General features: G+C 40.6%; 1 protein-coding gene across 2 annotated transcripts in view; it reads left to right on the forward strand.

Moving 5' to 3' along the window:
- Nucleotides 1–18,553, forward strand: part of FBXO3 (F-box protein 3) — a 32,003-nt gene that overhangs the window by 11,244 nt on the left and 2,206 nt on the right. Inside the window, exons 4-10 of one of the 2 annotated variants that reach the window (XM_045015818.1) lie at nucleotides 874–988; nucleotides 3,981–4,185; nucleotides 7,003–7,048; nucleotides 9,989–10,073; nucleotides 13,665–13,787; nucleotides 14,325–14,440; nucleotides 15,945–16,135. In XM_045015818.1, the coding sequence (XP_044871753.1) occupies nucleotides 874–988; nucleotides 3,981–4,185; nucleotides 7,003–7,048; nucleotides 9,989–10,073; nucleotides 13,665–13,787; nucleotides 14,325–14,440; nucleotides 15,945–16,135 (881 nt within the window). The remainder of the gene's footprint in view (nucleotides 1–873; nucleotides 989–3,980; nucleotides 4,186–7,002; nucleotides 7,049–9,988; nucleotides 10,074–13,664; nucleotides 13,788–14,324; nucleotides 14,441–15,944; nucleotides 16,136–18,553) is intronic. The other variant, XM_045015819.1, reaches the window with a different exon arrangement.

Below are 18,553 nucleotides of genomic sequence, written 5' to 3' on the forward strand. Positions count from 1 at the left end.
CTTAAGAAGGAAAATGCACAATTGCAAAATGGGAAGTAAATGGTTGGGTGATAGTACTGCTGAAAAGGATCTGGGGGGGGGTCCTAATGGGTCACAACTGAATGAGTCAACAATGTGATGCAGTTGTGAAAAGGCAAATATTCTGGGGTGTGAGATGTCATATATAAGGTACAGGAGGTAACTTTCTTGTTCTGCTCAGCACTGGTGAGTCCCTAGCTAGAGTACTATGTTCACTTCTGGATGCCACACTTCAGGAGAGATGTGGACATGTTGGAGAGAATCTAGAGGAGAGCAGTAAAACTGATAAAAGGTTTAGAAAACCTGATCTTTAAGGAAAGGTTAAAAACTGAGCATGGTTAGTCTAAGAAAAGAAGACTGAGGGAGGACCTGATAAGTCTTCAAATATATTAAGGACTGTTATCAAGAGGATCGTGATCAGTAGTTCTCCTTGTCCACTGAAGGTAGAAGTAGTAGTAATGGGCTCAATCTTCAGGGAGAGAAATTTAGATTAGATATTAGGAAAAACTTTCTAGTTGTTCATTTGCTGATGCCACTATAGCATAGCTGAAAAACTTAAACATTTAGTTAGGCCAAATTCTGCTCTGACTTACAGCAATGCAGCTCCAGTGAAATGATTTAGGTTGCATTGAAGCCAAAGGGGTTGCAACTGTGTAAATAAAAGCAACATTTGTCTCTAGTTGTCTTGAGAGCCACCAATTTTTGTCAGGCATTATCCAATTGGATTTTAAGAGGGGTTTACAAAAAGTAAAGTACTTTAAGCAGGACCCAATTTATTGAGATAATCTCTGAAGCAACAGTTTTCTCTTGTCTGACGATGCCACCTAAAAAAACCTGTTTTTAATGTGTTTGCAGATAGTGTGCAGGAGGAAGACCTAGATGCTGTGGAAGCACAAATAGGTTGCAAACTCCCTGATGATTATCGGTGTTCATTTCGTATTCATAATGGACAGAAACTAGTTGTTCCTGGGTAAGGAGTTAAACCTACTATCAGTTCTGTTATTTAATTATTTCTTTTTCTTCATGGTGGCCAGTTCAGTTAAACTGAGACATGGAGTGAGGATTGCAATGGCTGCTGAGCAGGCTATGCAAAATATTATATACAGAATAGAAGTTAGCTATTGTGTCCTTTGGGTGAAATCTTCACAAGAACTTATGTCCCACTGTCAGCTGTGCCTTAGCAGTGGGATCTAGGCATCTAAGTTCCTTTGCAATGGAGCTAGGATCCTAAATGCCCAAGTCACTTTTGAAAATGGGACTTTAATGCTTTTGGAAAGTTTTACCCTTCATAATTAACAAAATTTTAGCCGTGGATATTTATGGCCCTCAATTACACCAATATTTACAGAATTACTCTGGATTCTCTGTGTTGTAATTGAGAGCAGAATTAGCCTATTTTATACCAGAATTTGCAGAATAAATAGTATGATAAAATGGTCAGGGAACTAATTTCCAGACCTGGCAATACAAGAATAGTCTTAAGTGTGGAGGTGGAACTACCAGAAAAGTAGAAGAATAGAAATTTTGCATCCTACAAAATATAATTTTTTAATTTTTTTTTCCATATTACTGAAAAGATGAAGTCTCCCTGAAATGTAAAACTGACAATTCTTGATATCTTAAACAAGTGACTAAACATGGTTGCATATTGTGCACCTTCAAGCCTCTCATGTTTAGCACACTGGGCTGTGTTTGAGGGAAAGTGACATGAGTGGTAGAAATACTGCCAAGAATGGTTTGTTGATGAGAAAAGATGGGGATCTGAGGCGTGTGTGTGTGTGTTTGAGTTGGCTTTTGCATGTTTGTGGCACCTCTAACTTCTCACTGGGTGGCAGCTTGAGCCTTTTTTTGTATCTTTTCCCCCCACCCCCAGTCCCAGGTGTGTAAGAAGTAACCAGTTCTGCATATTTATGAGGATGACTTGAACCGTTTACAAGTAGGTATTCCAGAAGAGATTTTCAAAAGGGAATTAGGCAGTGGGAGTGACATGCCTTGTTCCCCTTTGAAAATCTCCCCTCCGTGGGCAAATCAGTGATTTAACAAAAGCCAAGTATCAAGCATTGATGTAATGGAACTGGTTAGGAAATGCTAAAAACTTCTGGAAATGCTGTCCTAGTATGACCCTCAAGAGCTATTAAATCCTGGCTTAATATTACTAATGTATCCAAACTGCACATTTTATGAGAAAATAGTGAAAGACATAGAACAGCTTCTTGAAGGATCTGGTCAGTGTTGCTCTTGACACTTCAGAAATTTCCAAAGCTGTTTACCTGCCACGTAAGAGTGTAGTCATGCTTAAGCAATGCTTTGGAGTAACTAGGGCTGCATGCTAAGACAGTTTACGTTTTTATCCTATTAACCTTTCCCCATTTCTTCTTTTTTTTTAAAAAGCAAGATAAAAGTGTGAAATCTCTCTTGACTTTTTTGTTTTGTTCTTAGCTCGAAATCAGATACTTTGAACTAGGCACTGTGTGATTCTCTCTCCTTTCCACTCCACCAGTTGCCAGTTACGTTGCATTAGAATTAAAGCTCTTTCCAATGTCTTCCAACAAACACGTCTCTCACCAGCCCATCTGTATTGGAAATATTTGTACGTATAGAGAGCTACTGGAGAATGTCTATCAAATTGTGCCAGAAAACAATGAGAATGCTGTAATCTGCAAAATGTTGTGGTGTTTAACACTACATGTCAAAGTTTTCATGATTATTTTAGGTGTCTGCTTTTTTTAATTTAGTGTGCGTTTATAACCTATGGCAGATTGGCCAGCTAAATGTGAACTGTTTTTCAGATTCTACTGATGAAAAAGAGAAGCATGCTTCACAGGGGTTTTCTTTTCCTTCCAAATGTAACTGAATAATTTTCAAGTCAATGTAAACCCTAAGTGCAGATCCATAAATATATATCTGTTAAAATAATTGCTGACTTGTTTCTATAACTATTCTTAAGGGATGAGCAAAGTTGTTGAATTTTATTAACTTCTTACATCTGGCTTCAATCTCAACTCATTTTGTGAATGAATCTAGGTAACAATTACAGAGTAGCAGTCGTGTTAGTCTGTATCTGCAAAGAGAACAAGAGTACTTGTGGCATCTTAGTTAGTCTCTAAGGGTATGTCCATACTACCCGCCCGGATTGATGGGTAGCAATCGACTTCTCGGAGTTCGATATATCGCATCTCATCTAGACGCGATATATTGAACTCCGAACGCGCTCCCGTCGACTCCGGAACTCCACCACCGCGGAGTCGACGGGGGAGCCGCGGACGTCGATCCCGCGCCGTGAGGACGGGTAAGTAGTTCGAACTAAGGTAGTTCGACTTCAGCTACGCTATTCGCGTAGCTGAAGTTGCGTACCTTAGTTCGACCTCCCCTTCCCCCCCCAGTGTAGACCAGGCCTAAGGTGCCACAAATACTCCTGTTCTTTTCTTCCAGGTAACAATGTGTCTTGTCAAATATTTGTTACTAAAGTTGATGATTTCTTGGCCTATAGAAACTAAGTATTCATGAATATTCCTTTTAGTACTGAAAGGAGTTGATTCAAAACTTGAAGTGCAGAATATAGTCCCAGTTTCTGCCTTGTGAAGCTGCCCTATTACGCTATTTCAATGTTGAACAGATGCCCTAGGCTGCTTTAACTTGAGGCAACTGGCAGTCACCAGAATGTTCCAGAACTCCCTTTCTTCTTGTGCTAAGCATGGAAAATGAGCAAGACAATATTTGTTAAAACTGCTTCATTTTTTTCTTAAAACAAAAATGAAATCTGTAAGGCTGGTGTTACGAATTGAAGACCTGATTCTGTAGAAAACATTACAATTCACATTTCTCTGGGTATAAGTATTATGCCTAGATGGCAGAATTAGACCTTAGAATGAGTTGTTATTCATTAAGGAAAGGGTAAAAGCTATCTTTGCATTGTTAATCAAGTGTTCATTGTTTCTGTTTTTGTTGTTATTCCTTCTAAGGTTGATGGGAAGTATGGCACTATCCAATCACTATCGTTCAGAGGATTTATTGGATATTGACACAGCAGCTGGGGGATTTCAACAGCGTCTTGGTTTGAAACAATGTCTTCCTCTAACCTTTTGCATTCACACTGGCCTGAGTCAATACATGGCACTGGAGAGTGTGGAGGGTCGTAATAAATATGAGATCTTCTACCAATGTCCAGTAAGGAAGAAATGTTTGTTTATAAATGTATCTTTTTGATAAAACTGGCATTTGTCCTTTGCATGTTATAAAACATGTGACATACAGTATGCACAGTTTAATGAGTGGATGCTTTGTATACTATGAGAACATTTAACTGGTAAATAAAAATGTCTTTGAGTTGCCCTCAGGTGTACACCAAAATTACCCAAGAAGACTGTTTAACACAACAGTGATGTGACCGTAGTGTGTAATGCAGTTACTCCTGGGGGAATTCTGTGCCACTGTGCAATGCAGAATTTTGCAGAAATTAACATTGTGCGTGCAGAATTTTCTTTCCCCCAAAGAAATGGGCTGCAGTGCTGCTAGCTGCTACTAGGGGTCACTGGACTTGGCAGAGCCCAGCTTGCACATAGAAGACTCTGCTGGGGGGAGAGCTAGAGGGTTCCTGGCAGCTGCAGTTCCCAGCATGCCCTGAGGAAAGGAGAGGGCGGCATGCAGGAAACTCTGTGCAAGCCTGGGACAGAGCAACAGTCTTTCTCTCCCTCTGGATCCCTTGGTTCTGGGGTGGAGGGGGATTCTGCAGCTGGGGATGGGGTGTGGGTATCTGGGCTGGGGGAGGGCCCCGTGGTTGGGCTCTGAGGAGGAGGATGTTTGGGTGTATTGGCTGGGGGACCTGCAGGTGGGCTTTGTGGGTAAGAGGTTGTGAGTGTCTGCCCTCCTGACTGGGCTCTGGGGAGGGGAAAGGGGCAGAGAAACAGGAACTGGGTTGTTATAGGTTTTTTTTTTTAAACTCTCTACTCCTGGGCGAATTTTTGTGTGTGTCTGTATTGTTATAGACATACTTGCTGACAGGTATTTTGAAATAAATGACCAAAATAATGGAAACTGGCATGATTTAGTGTTGTTTTGACAAATAAAATTTGTGGAATTTTGCAGAATTTTAAAATGTGCACAGCTTTTTAATTTTTTTTGGTGCAGAATGCCCCCAGTAGTAATGATTGTAGCCAACGTCTATGTAGATTTTAATACATAATAGGTCAAACTCATCACTGCTCTAATCTATTTAATTTGGTAGAATTATGCCAGGCATGAATTTGTCCCAGTCTCTTTCAGCAAGTCACGCTTTTTCATTGTTAAACTTTGTTTTGCATGGTGGGGGATTTTGGCAGTGAGTTATAGACTTGTTTTCTAGAAACAGCAAAACAAAGAAAATATTGGATATGATCTTTTTGGGAAATATACAATGCTTACTCTACAGTGAAAGAACAGAAGATCAGTGTTACTTTAAAAAAAAAAAGACAGACAATTTAATCTTGTTGATAGCTTTATAAAATTGCTTCTGATACTACAATGATGGCAACACCCTAATATCGGAGTCTGGGTGTTCTCGCATGCACTGGTATAATTCCATTGATTTCAGTGGAGTTTACTCCTAAGTCTCATTAGTGTGTGGAGAGAATCAAGCCCTCAGTTCCTGAACAGCTTTGTCTCTTTCACGGATTAAAGTGTGAGTATAGTCAGAAAAGGGATTGTCAAGATATTCTCTCTTTAATAAGTGTCAGAGGTGTAGGCATGTTAGTCTGGATCAGTAAAAAGTGATGAATTCATCTGACAAAGTGGGTAGTCACCCACAAAAGCTTAAGCTCCAGTACGTCTGTTTGCCTATAAGGTGCCACGGGACTCTTTGTCTCTGTTTAATAAGTGGATCTGCTATCTGTGTTCTATTTTTTATTGATAGAAAAAAACATTTCCTACTCAGGTTAGCATTGCTGAACCAGTGCAGCTTGTCCACTGTCACCAACAAAATTATTTACTAAACTCCAGTTGTAGATTTTGTACTATCTGTGGAAAATGCACAGAGTGAACTCAGCTTGACTTCCCTATTTCAGGTTGAGTTTACAGCATTAGCAATTATAAGCTAACTTTTAAAATATTTCTGTTAGAACTTTCTAACTAGTCAGGTTATACATTACTTACTGAACTGTGCATTTTAAAAACATACACCAAGGTTAAATCTAAAACCCTCAAAAGCAAGGTCACTCACATTCAAGAATAAACTATTCTTAATTATTCTCATTGTACTAAAATTATTGCAATACATATTAATTGGCATCACAGTAAAACTGCAATGACAAGCAACAACAGATACCTTGGCTACAGTCTGAGTCTTAATTTTGAATTGGAATTAAGCTAAAACCCCTTGAAAAGCAGTTGTTGAAACTGATGACCTAATTCTAGCTGTCCATGGGATTCAGCGCAAATTTGTAAAGAAAGATGCCGGGAGCTTGGAACTCTCAAGTAACAGACTTTATTATAGAACCTTAACCTGTTGGGATCTGCTAGTTATTTTCCTCATGTGTAGCAATGGGAGTTCTAGTCACTTGACATTGATGGGGACATTGAAAAAAATCTTGTACACCTTGTTTGTTATGCTAAAATGTCTATTTTGCCTGGAGTATATTATGAGAAATTGAAGGCATTTAAATGTTAATATTTGTGTTCCTCTTGAGACAATACAGACTCTTTGGTAGGAAGGAATATAAAGATAGGAGCTCTAAAAATTAGGTGGAGTTAGTTTTCAGATTATTCTAAGCCTGATTAGTGGAATGTCCCAACTGTGTGTTCGAATGCTCAACTTGGCACTTAGACACATGGGACAGACATTTGTGTCTTAAATACTGCTTTGAACATCTGATTGTGGGATTTGGATGCTCTATTGAAGAAGTTAGGTTTGGGCCTAGATAATACTAGGAAAATACTCAGGTATTTAGGATGTCAAGAAAAAACATCGGTCTGCTTTTCAATATACACACTTAATTTTTGTTCCTTTTCTAGGATCAGATGGCCCGTAATCCATCTGCTATTGATATGTTCATTACAGGTAAGAGCATGTTGTAGGGGGGGGGGGGAAACATATTCATGCAAAAAATACCTTGTTTAGAGATGCCAGCATATCTAACCACTTCATTCTGTCTTAAGTTGCATATGTTAATAAAAAATATACCTATGCTGAGAGCTGTTTAGTACATTTGCACAACATTTTGACCTGCACAAAGTAAGCACTAAAGTTGTACATGTATTCTTACTGCTGAGAAACTTATAACCGGTATTGGAACTTGAACAATTAATTGAAATCAATTCCAAAACGGTTTTATTTCCCTACTGATGCTTGTTACGTCACACCTCTGTTTTTGAGTTATTCAACACACTGGTCAGTCTGACAAAACATGTAGCAACCTTTAGGGTAACCATCAGAGGAGCTGTCGGAGACACCATTAACTGTAGCCTGGGAGAGGGAATTTTTAGTAGCCTTTGCAGTCATGTCACAGGTTCAATATATATTGTGCCTCTCAATGAAAATTTTCCTTTTCGGGTATAGTTACATTTAGAAGAAATGTTCCTGGATTTTTCAGGTTCTCTCTCTAACTGCATTGTTCAAAGCATAAGGAGGGGAGAGGAAGATTTTGGAGTCATTACTTGATGACTATAGAATCCTTATGATGTTCTGTTGACATGGGCTGGACTGTAGTAGAAAGTTTCTTGAATCCCCACCCCCCTTTTCTACTGAAGGCTATTGGTAGAGCCCTACCAAATTCATGGCCGTGAAAAACATGTCATGGACCGTGAAATCTGGACTCCCCTGTGAAATCTGCTTTTTTTGTGTATTTTTACCCTGTATTATATAGATTTCATAGGGGAGACCAGTGTTTCTCAAACTGGGGGTTCTGACCCAAAAGAAGGTGGGGGGGGGGTCACAAGGTTATTATAGGAGGGTTGTGGTATTGCCACCCTTACTTCTGCACTGCTGCTGGCGGCAGCACTGCCTTCACAGCTGGGCCCACATGAATCATGAAATTTTACTATTTTTAAAAAAATCCTATGATCATGAAATTTACCAAAATGGACCAAAACTTGGTAGGGCCCTAGCTATTGGCTACGGAAGCCTTCAACTAACTGAACTGCTTTCCTGTTGAGTGAAAACAGTACCTTAATTTAGACTTCCATTAATATGCATAATCTATGCTAACCTGTATCACAGGTTGTTTCTAGTGTAACACCAATGATGAGTAATAGCCCCACTGGGCCATGCCATAATGCTTTCATTTCTGGGTAAAAGGAAAGGCAAGAGAAACTCTTACTAAGACTTCCTAGTCTTCTAGTCCTGCAATTTTGGACTTGCAGTGGCTGTGTATTGGAAAACATGTCACTTATTCCACCCCAGAGGTAGCTGTATTGCAGTGCTGGGTGATGAAATCACTATCTGTCGTCTTCCTCACAAGAGTATTGAGGTTTACTGTCTCGTTCTTTGAAATCTTCAAATGAAAAGTGTTGTAGAAGTTCAAAGTACTATTCTAATTATTTGCAATTTGTGAGGAAAATGAACTATTTTAGAGATAGTGACTGCAGTGATCTAGTGTTAATTATCATTTTGGGTTGGCCTTGTCCTTATGGAAACAATGACTTCCAGTTGTTGTTCACCAGTATGATGGCACAGCACATTCCATGTAGATGAGAAGATTAATCTGCTAAGTATTTCCTACTTTCATATAAAAAAACAAGTGTTCAAACTGCAGAGTGAATCATACAGCTAGTGTGCACCCCAAACTCTAGCATTTCAAGGCCAAGACAAAATGTTGAAGATGATTGGGTGGGTGATAGAAGAAGGAAAATGGAGAAGAGAAATTACTGAAGACTTCTAAGCAACAGAGGAGCCCCAAAGATGGCAGGACAGTACAAATAATTAATTGGCTTTTTAGGAAAAAAATTAGGAACAAGAGATGAGAAAATTGTGTTAATTATTGCTTTGTGACATAGCAACCCTGTGTAGCTTGGGAGAAATAGAATATTATGAAATCATTAACTTAAAAATAAACATTTCACATCAATAATATAAACCAAAATTTAAAGAACTATTGATCTTCCATTACTAAAACCCATAGTACGTTGCTTGAATTAATTGAATTACCTATAGCGTATTTCACATATAGAGGATAATGTCTTGACTTTGACAGAGTCCCTTTAATGAACAAGGTTGAATCTGCCCCATTACTGAATTTTTATGATCCTGATAAATCCAGCTGTTCTCAAAATGATGACTGCAGGTTTTTGGAAAGCTGTTTCTATATTGTGTGACCTATAAACCCAGAGCTCTGAGCCTTATGGTGGTAACAGGTGTGGATGTTGCACATTCTTCTACCCTACTTTCCAGCTTTGTTCTTGTGAGTACAGAAACTTGCAAAATTTGCTAGATTTCTTAGGAACTTTAATACCTTACCTGTTTTAAACATGCAGATACCTATGAACCAAAACCAAGCTTGCAGGTCCAGTAATAGACCTACCAGCTTTAGCAAATAGAATATTGGATTAACTGTGGAGTACAGTGCCTAGGAAATGGGTATAGTAATTACATTACTTGTAAAGCCAACATCTCCTTAAATCATGCAGTACCAGCAAAGGTTTAAAAGGCAGTTGTTGAAGTATAAAAGCATCCGGAATTGTGCGAGGTACTTCACAATATAAATAGAAAGTCATGGTTCCTGGCCTGAAGAGTATGCAGTCTCATTTTAGCTGTGACACAGAGAGTGGAGGATAACAAGCAAACCATTTAAGCCACAATTCAGTTCCCAGCAAAAGCAGAGTTCAACGTCTTGAATAGAGCAGGATGAGGAATGTGTTACTCCGCTACAGAGGTCTGGGAATTGTTTATATTAAGGCCTACTAGCTTTTATATTGCCTATGTTTAAAAAAAAAAGTTAATATTGTAACTGGTTTAATTATAAGAGTACCTGTTCTTGTAAAACTTTCCCTCTTTGGCATCTAGGTACATCTTATTTGGAGTGGTTCACATCTTATGTAAACAATGTCGTAACAGGTGGCTATCCCATCATCAGGGACCAGATTTTCAGGTATTGTGACTTTGATCTGTAGTGCAGCAGAATTATAAGGCAGAGAAAATCAATCTATTTTAAATGCTGATTATTTTTTTCTCAAAAAGCTGGGTGTGCATGTGTGTGACATAAAGGTAAATTGGTGGGGATGGAGAGAAGAGGTATGCAATATATACAACAGATATAGCTGCAGAAATCAAAAGGCTTAAACTAGTCCTGTTTTGTTACCAGGAATATTAGAACTAGTAGCATCACATTGAAGGGATTGTAATTAATACCAGCTCTAACTCATCTGCCTGCCAAGAACTTGAGGTGCAAAATACGTGGGCTAGTGAGCAAGATGCAGCTGCACATCATGTAGGAATTTATTGAAGAGCAGTTCTGCATAGCTCAAAAACTTCTCTCACCAATAGAAGTTGATCCAATAAGATATTACCTCACCCACCTTATCTCTCTAATATCCTAAGGCCAAAACAGCTACAACAAAACTGGTAAACAAATGACATTTGCTATTTTAAATAAGGGATTCTTTCAGTGATATGGTCTATCTACCATTAATTTGAATGTTATATTGAATACATGTATTATGATACTCTAAACAAACAAGATTTGGAGATGGATTTACCTTGAAGCTCCAAGTGCACTGCTCTAGATGTTTTTGTTTTTATCTTGGTTGTTTTATAACAGTAGTTCTCAACCAGGGGTACGCATAAGGGGGTACATCAGCTCATCTAGATATTTGCCTAGTTTTACAACAGGCTACATCAAAAACACTAGCAGTCAGTACAAACTAAAATTTCATACAGATAATGACTTGTTTATACTGCTCTATATCAGAGGTCCCTGAAGTGTGGGGCATGCCCCCCTAGGGGGCAGTGGAAAAAGGTCTGGGGGTCAAGGGTGCATAGTGGGACCCATGTCAGCCCCCACAGGAGGGAGTGACACTCAGCCCCTCCCTGCCCCCCGCTGTGCTCCAGTCCTCCCCCCAGCAGCATCTCCAGCTCCTGGTGCCGGCTCCAGCCTCAGCACAGCTCCAGTCCGGGCCCCGCGCCAGCCCCATTCCCGGCCCGGAACAGAGACTGGGGGCAAGGCTAGGAGCGGAGCTGCATCTGGTTGCAGGCCCGGCTGTCTGACCCCACCTCTGTTCCTGCCCCTCCCTTGGCCCCTGACCACAGCCCCGTCCCCAGCTGTGTCCTCAGCCTTGGCCCCCTTACCTCTGTCCACGGCCCCCTTCTCCATGGAGTCACAGTCCCCCTCTGGGGGAGGGGGGAGCAGGAGTAAAAGGGGACATGACCCCCAAAAGTTTGGGGACCGCTGCTCTATATTATATACTGTACACTGAAATGTAAGTACAATATTCATATTCCAATTGATTTATTGTATTACTTTGTCACTTTTACCATATAATTTATTAAAAAAAAAAAAAATTCAGTAATAGTGGGCTGTGATGCTCTTTTGTATTTCTAAGGCCTGGTCTACACTACGGAGTTAGGCTGAAATTAGGTGTTAGGTCGATTTTTAAAATGAATGCGTCCACACAGCCAACCCAATTCCGTCAACTTAAAGGGCTCTTAAAATCGACTTCTATACTTCTCCTCCAACGAGGGGATTAGCACTAAAATCGACCTTGCTCGGTTGAATTTGGGGTTGTGCGGATGCAAATCGATGGTACTGGCCTCCGGGAACTATCCCAGAGTGCTCCAATGTGACCGCTTTGGACAGCACTTAGAACTCCGATGCACTAGCCAGATACAGAGGAAAAGCTTTGGGAACTTTTGAATTTAATTTCCTGTTTGGTCAGCGTGGCGAACTGAGCAGCACAGGTGACCAGTCCCCCCAGAATCATAGAGCGTAGAATGTTTCTACGCTCCCCCTATCATCTCCGTCCCTGAGGTTATCGCAGATTAGAAGGCGGAAAAAAAAATGCACGTGCGATGATGTTTTCCGAGCTCATGCAGTCCTCCCGCACTGATAGGGCACAGCTTAATGCATGGAAGCATTCAGTGGCAGAGGCCAGGAAAGAATTAAGTGAGCGCAAAGAGCGGAGGCAGGACACGATGCTGAGAAAAGCCAGCAAGAGCACAGACCCCCGTTGTATCCACTGTATAACCGCCTACCTTCCTCCCCATGTTCCATAGCCTCCTCACCCAGATGCCCAAGAATGTGGGAGGAGGCTCCGGGCACCCAGCCACTCCACTCCACAGGATGGCCCAAGCAACAGAAGGCTGTCATTCAAACAGTTTGATTGCTTATTGTAGCCACACTTAAAAAAAAAATAAATAAAAAAAAATGTGGTTGTGTCCTTCCCCTACCTCACCTGGGCTACCTTGTCCGTTATCTCATTTTTATTTTTTTTAAATTAATAAACAAAGAATGCATGGTTTCAAAACAATAGTTGCTTTATTTTGAAGGGGAGCGGGTGGTCGGCTTACAGGGAATTAAAATCAACAAAGGGGATGGGTTTACATCAAGGAGAAACACACACAACTATCACACCATAGCCTGGCCAGTCATGAAGCTGGTTTTCAAAGGCTCTCTGATACGCAGCACGCCTTGCTGTGCTCTTCTAATTGCCCCGGTGTCTGGCTGCTCAAAATTGGATGCCAGGCGGTTTGCCTCAACCTCCCACCCCGCCACAAACATCTCCCCCTTACTGTCACAGATATTATGGAGCACACAGCAAGTAGCAATAACAATGGGAATGTTGGTTGCGCTGAGGTCTGACCTAGTCAGCAAACAGCGCCAGTGAGCGTTTAAAGTGCATGACGGTGAGCTGAGTGGGCTCCATGCTTGCTGTGGTATGGTATCTGCATGGGTGTAACAGGAAAAAAGGCATGAAACGATTGAAAGCCGTTGCTTTCACTGAGGAGGGGCGACTGATTACATGTACCCAAAACTACCCGCAACAATGTTTTGCCCCATCAGGCATTGGGAGCTTAACCCAGAATTCCAATGGGTGGTGGAGACTGCGAGAACTGTGGGCTAGCTACCCACTGTGCACCGCTCCGTAAGTCGATGCTACCATGGTAGTGAGGATGCACTCCGCCGACTTAATGCGCTTAGTGGGAACATAGACAATCGACTGTATAAAATCAATATCTAAAAATCAACTTTTATAAAATCAATTTTAATTTTGTAGTGTAGACATACCCTCAGTGAGGTGAAACTTGGAAGTATGTAAGACAAATCAGACTCCTGAAAGGGGTACAGTAGTCTGGAATGGTTGAGAGCCACTGGTGTATAATAGCCCCTTTTAAGATTAATGGGATGCTGTAAGATGCATCTCCAAAATAGATTTGTACACAACCTAATATGAAGAATTGCATGAAGACATATCTGAAGTCTACTCTCATAGTTTAAGGCAAGTATTGCACTGTTGTACTAATGTATTCACAAAGACTAAAAAATGACTAGTTTAATTTAGAGCTTAATAGTCACACAGAATAACTATTTAATTTTGGGTTTAATAATCCAAAATACTATTAGTGTAGCATGTGGAAACTTTTATTCTTCAAAAATATCCTTTTAGCATCTGTATTGAACTCATGGAATTGGGTTACATCATACAAAAGAAATTTCCAACTCTTTTATTATGTTTCTGTTGCACAGGTATGTTCATGATAAGGAGTGTGTGGCCACAACAGGAGATATTACTGTTTCAGTCTCCACATCTTTTCTACCTGAACTCAGTTCTGTACATCCACCTCATTACTTCTTCACTTACAGAATCAGGTGAGAATAGCAAATGGGCTATCTTTCCTGATAACAGGAGAGAGTCCTTTATGGAGTTCAAGCCTTATGACTGTTGCACGTGTACGCACAGTTCTCAGAAGTTTGGTAAAATATGGTGAAATTTAGATACCATATACATATGGGGCTTGGTGTACAGCATGCAATATATTTATTTTAATACAGCTTTAAATAAAAAAGGCTATTTGACTATTTTAAAACTTGGAAAGGGTCTTTCGTTGTACTTTTGTTGAGGGGGGGTTCTTTTCACTAACAATATATAGCACGTATCACTTGGCAAACATGATAAATATTGTGACAAATGTTTCATGAGTTAAGGAGAGGTAGGTAAGAGGAATAATAAAGCTGGGATTAGTGCTCTGGTGTTCCTACTTTGGTCGGTACACAGGTCACTAGAACCATACCACTTTCTCTAAGCAGTAGGGAGTATAGGATAGTATTTTAAACATTTTATGGTTGGTTTTTAGACATGTAAGTAAGTCATTTCTAAGCACAAAATATATTTGATTTGGATCATAGAATTGAGATGTCCAAAGATGCTCTTCCTGAAAAGGCTTGTCAGTTGGACAGTCGGTACTGGAGAATAACCAATGCCAAGGGTGATGTAGAAGAAGTTCAGGGTCCTGGAGTCGTTGGTATGTAAACTGAGAGTTTCATTTTAGCATTTAGAGCATTCCAGTGATTACTGTGAAAATTCTGTAACTTCTGGTGGAGCCATTCTCAGTAATGATGCAAGATGGTGGCTATTCTCTTCTTTAGCAAACATGCATTCTGTTCCACTTTCTCACAGGGCTGCCCAGAGGGGGGGGCAAGAGGGGCAATTTGCCCCAGGCCCCGAGCCCCACAGGGGCCCCCTGGAGCGGGGTCCCTCACTCGCTCCGGGGGGCCCGGAAAACTCTTGCGGGGCCGGGCGCAGGAGCTTCTTTGCTCCCGGTCTTCGCCGGCGGGGGGGTCCTTCCGCTCCGGGGCGGAAGGACCCCCTGCTGGCGAATTACCGCCGAAGACGGAGCGGGACCCGCCGCCGAAGTTCGGTCTTCGGCGGTAATTCGGCGGCGGGGGGCCCTTCCGTTCCGGGACCCGCCGCCGAAGTGCCCCGAAGACCTGCGGTGGGGGCCCCCCGCCGTCGAATTACCGCCGAAGACCGGGCTGCACTTCGGCGGCGGGTCCTGCTTCGGCGGTAATTTGGCGGCGGGGGGTCTCCGCCGCGGGTCTTTGGGGCACTTCGGCGGCGGGTCCCGGAATGGAAGGGCCCCCCGCCACCGAAGACCCCGGGCCCCCGGAATCCTCTGGGCGGCCCTGCTTTCTCATATTGCATTGTGTGTAAGTGAAAGTGTTAAACATTAACTTCAGTTTTAAAGGATCTTAAGGAATATAATTTTTGGTTAACTATTTTAAATTGTTGGGCAAATCTGTATATTAATATACAGTAGTTTAATATTAGTATAAATAGTCAAGCCATTTAAAGATTCTTGAATTACTTAGATTGTAAGCTGTTTGGGACAGGAATTGTCTTTTTGTACAGCACTTAGCACATTGGGGTCCTGGTCCCTGAGTGGGGCTCCTAAGCACTTTGAGAATATAAATTAATATTAATAATCCTGAAGTCTCTAATGCCATCTGTTTTTACCTATGTATTAAGGTTAACAGCATAAGTGCATGTCAGAAGACTTAAGTATTTTTTTTTGTATTTAGAAATGATTTGTAGCAAAAGTTCTGATTTAAAAAAACAAAACAAAAACAACCTCTTCCCTCTTCTCCCTGCCCGCACCCCCTCCAGCATGTTGTTTGGACATTCTTGTCCTTTGAGCTTGATATAGTGACTCCTGCTCAGCAAGTTAGGCACTTCTGATTTAGTGAACAATGTTCTCTAAAAAACTGCTATTCACTTGTGACTGAAAGTGATGCAAAGATAACTAGTCACTAGAATGTTCATTAAAACAGGATTTGTTATAACAAACTTACCTCTTTTTATTTGTATAGTACCGTTACAGAAACACAAACTTTTTTGTATTCCAGCAGAACTCTAACTGAACTTAATGTCTATAGAAATTAACTATATTGCAAGAGAAAATGTATGCTATTTATACCTACTTTAATTCAAAACTTCCAACTGCTCTTCATTGTTTTTTGTATATGCAGGAGAATTTCCAATAATCAGCCCAGGTCGAGTTTATGAATATACCAGCTGTACTACCTTTTCCACTACTTCAGGATACATGGAAGGATACTATACCTTCCATTGTCTCTACTATAAGGACAAGTTCTTTAACGTCATAATTCCCAGATTTCATATGGTGTGCCCAACATTCAAAGTGTCTACAGCACGCATGGTAAGCTGAGGTACATGTGGTATTGTCATTTGTGCTAGGCTTTTATCCCTAACCTTTTTGCAGAAAACATGAATTAAATTAGCTCTAATAGAATAGTATAATATACGTTCTCTAGATAAAGGTCTTACCAGACTCCATAATCATGACACTTTTTTCCAGTTTTATAATTTTATTTTATTTCTTAGTATTATAATGTAGATAATTCCCTACAAGGGGGAATGACAAGAACAACAATTACAAAATATATATATAGAGAGAGAGAGAGACACACACACACACACACACACACACACACACACACACCCCCACCCCTACCTTGTCCCCCAATTTGAATTCCTCTCAGTTCTTTGGGGTGATCGTATAGCCAAAAGAACATAACACATAGATTAATTGAATCTAACAATTATCACTTATGATTAAATGTTAATGTCACCTCATGCTTGGATTACTGTGTACACTTCATATGGGGCTTCACTTAGTTAATCCAAAAATTTGAGTGGAGTAATGGTCTGTCTGTTAAGCAGCACATGTTTGTCAGGTGCAGTATATGTCACTGGAGTTATAATTTGTATTTTGAATTAAAGATGGCTTGAAGCTAAGATGCTTAATTTTTATCCATGAATCCCTAAGTGGGTTGGGACCATCCTGCTTGATGGGCCACCTTTTTCCCCCCTCCCACTCTGTTACAGTTTCAGTGGACGGAGACAGTGCACTTCAATCATCTTGACAATGAGAGTAGACTAGTAATTCCTCCATGAGGGGTCTGCTATTCTGAATTGGCTTCTACTTGCGCATTCTAGCCCGGATGCTAGCTCATGTCTGTGGACTTTTGGGGCATGCTTCCAGGCACATCTATTTATGCAGGATATTGCAGTGTTGAGCTTTGAGGGAGAACAGAGTTTGATATTCTGCAGGTGACTTGGTTTTATGGTTTTGTAACTTGTGACACTGGCACTTTTGTAACTGTGAAATTGGATGGATACACCCTTATTTATAAATTTAAATTGTTACATATTCGAGCTCTTTCTGTCTTGGTGTGACCTGATTGTGGTTTGCTTCCTTCTACATCAGAAGAATGTGTCTGCTTTTCTTGATAGGAGAGAGGTTTCCATACATGTGCTAACCAGGCCTTTTAAGCTGATGGATTTTAAGGTCAAAACAGACCTTAATGTTCATCTAGTCTACCCTGCACAACATAGGCCATGGAATTTCACCCAATAACTCCTGCATCAACTCCAAAAATTTAATAAATTGCTGTTCTATTGAATGATTATCTAGTTTTAAGGTTTGGAAGCAGCTGGTGAATCTGGGCAGTTTTGTTAGCTTGTTTTGATGTAAACGTAAATGGATTTGATAAAATCTGTAAACTGTCCTATGTCTAGGTAGTTCAATGGAATGTAGGGTGTTTAATGTTTTTCAGTCCCTGTAGTTAAACACTCAAAGGAAGCAGAAGGCCTTGCAAAATCCAGAGCAGCAAAACAAAACTGCATCTACAAATAAGCAAAAAGAGCCCAGAGTCAACCGATTCCATAAGAGGGAAATGAAGCTGGTAATTACACTGGCATCCATGTGCAGGGCAATGCTACAGAGGAATATGGGCAATCAAGTGATGTGATTAGGAGAAGATTACTTTTTTAAAAAGCTATTTTGGGAAACTAGCACTGGTTTAGGCTGTTAACAGTGAATACAAAGTGCCAACAGAGGTCACAGTTGTAACAGATAAATTGCTGCTTTTTCCCTCTTTCCTTTGGTTACCTATTTAAACCAGGACCTCTTTTCTGTTCCACAAGTTGTAGAAATCACTTGCATTTGATTTGATAATTTTATGACTCTGCCTCTAATACAGATGCTTAGCAGAGGATTGTTGTATATTAAAGTTGAGTGTACACTGATATTGTAGAGTATTCACTCAAATTCATACCTAGTGGCTTAAATTCTGTTCTGTTATATACTTGTAAAACAGAAAGAACTAATTTAATTCAATTGTTAGTGGTGAGCTGGGATTTTTATTGGCCCACAGCTGGGAAGAATTTGCAGTATTAGTGCCAGTAAAACCCAGATTTAGTTTTTTGTTTTTTTTAATGCAAAGCTATTTATTTAAGAGTGGCAGAAAGGTTATACCAGGCTTTTTTTTTAAATAAGCCTTAATTTTTCAAGCATAAACCCTTAGTAACTATGTTGGCCCTACACAGTATCCTGGGGCACGTCTATACTACAGCCGGGATCGATGCTCTTAGATTGATCCACCGGCGGTCAGTTTAGCAGGTCCAGTAAAGACCTGCCAGATTGACTGCAACTCACTCTCCAGTCGACCCCTGTACTCTACCCCAACCAGAAGAATAAGATAAGTCGATGGGAGATTTTTTTCCTGTCGATTTCCCCCCCCCCCCCCCACGGTGTAGACCCTGTGGTAACGCG

Source organism: Mauremys mutica, chromosome 4, assembly GCF_020497125.1.
Source record: "Mauremys mutica isolate MM-2020 ecotype Southern chromosome 4, ASM2049712v1, whole genome shotgun sequence".
NCBI lineage: Eukaryota > Metazoa > Chordata > Testudines > Geoemydidae > Mauremys > Mauremys mutica.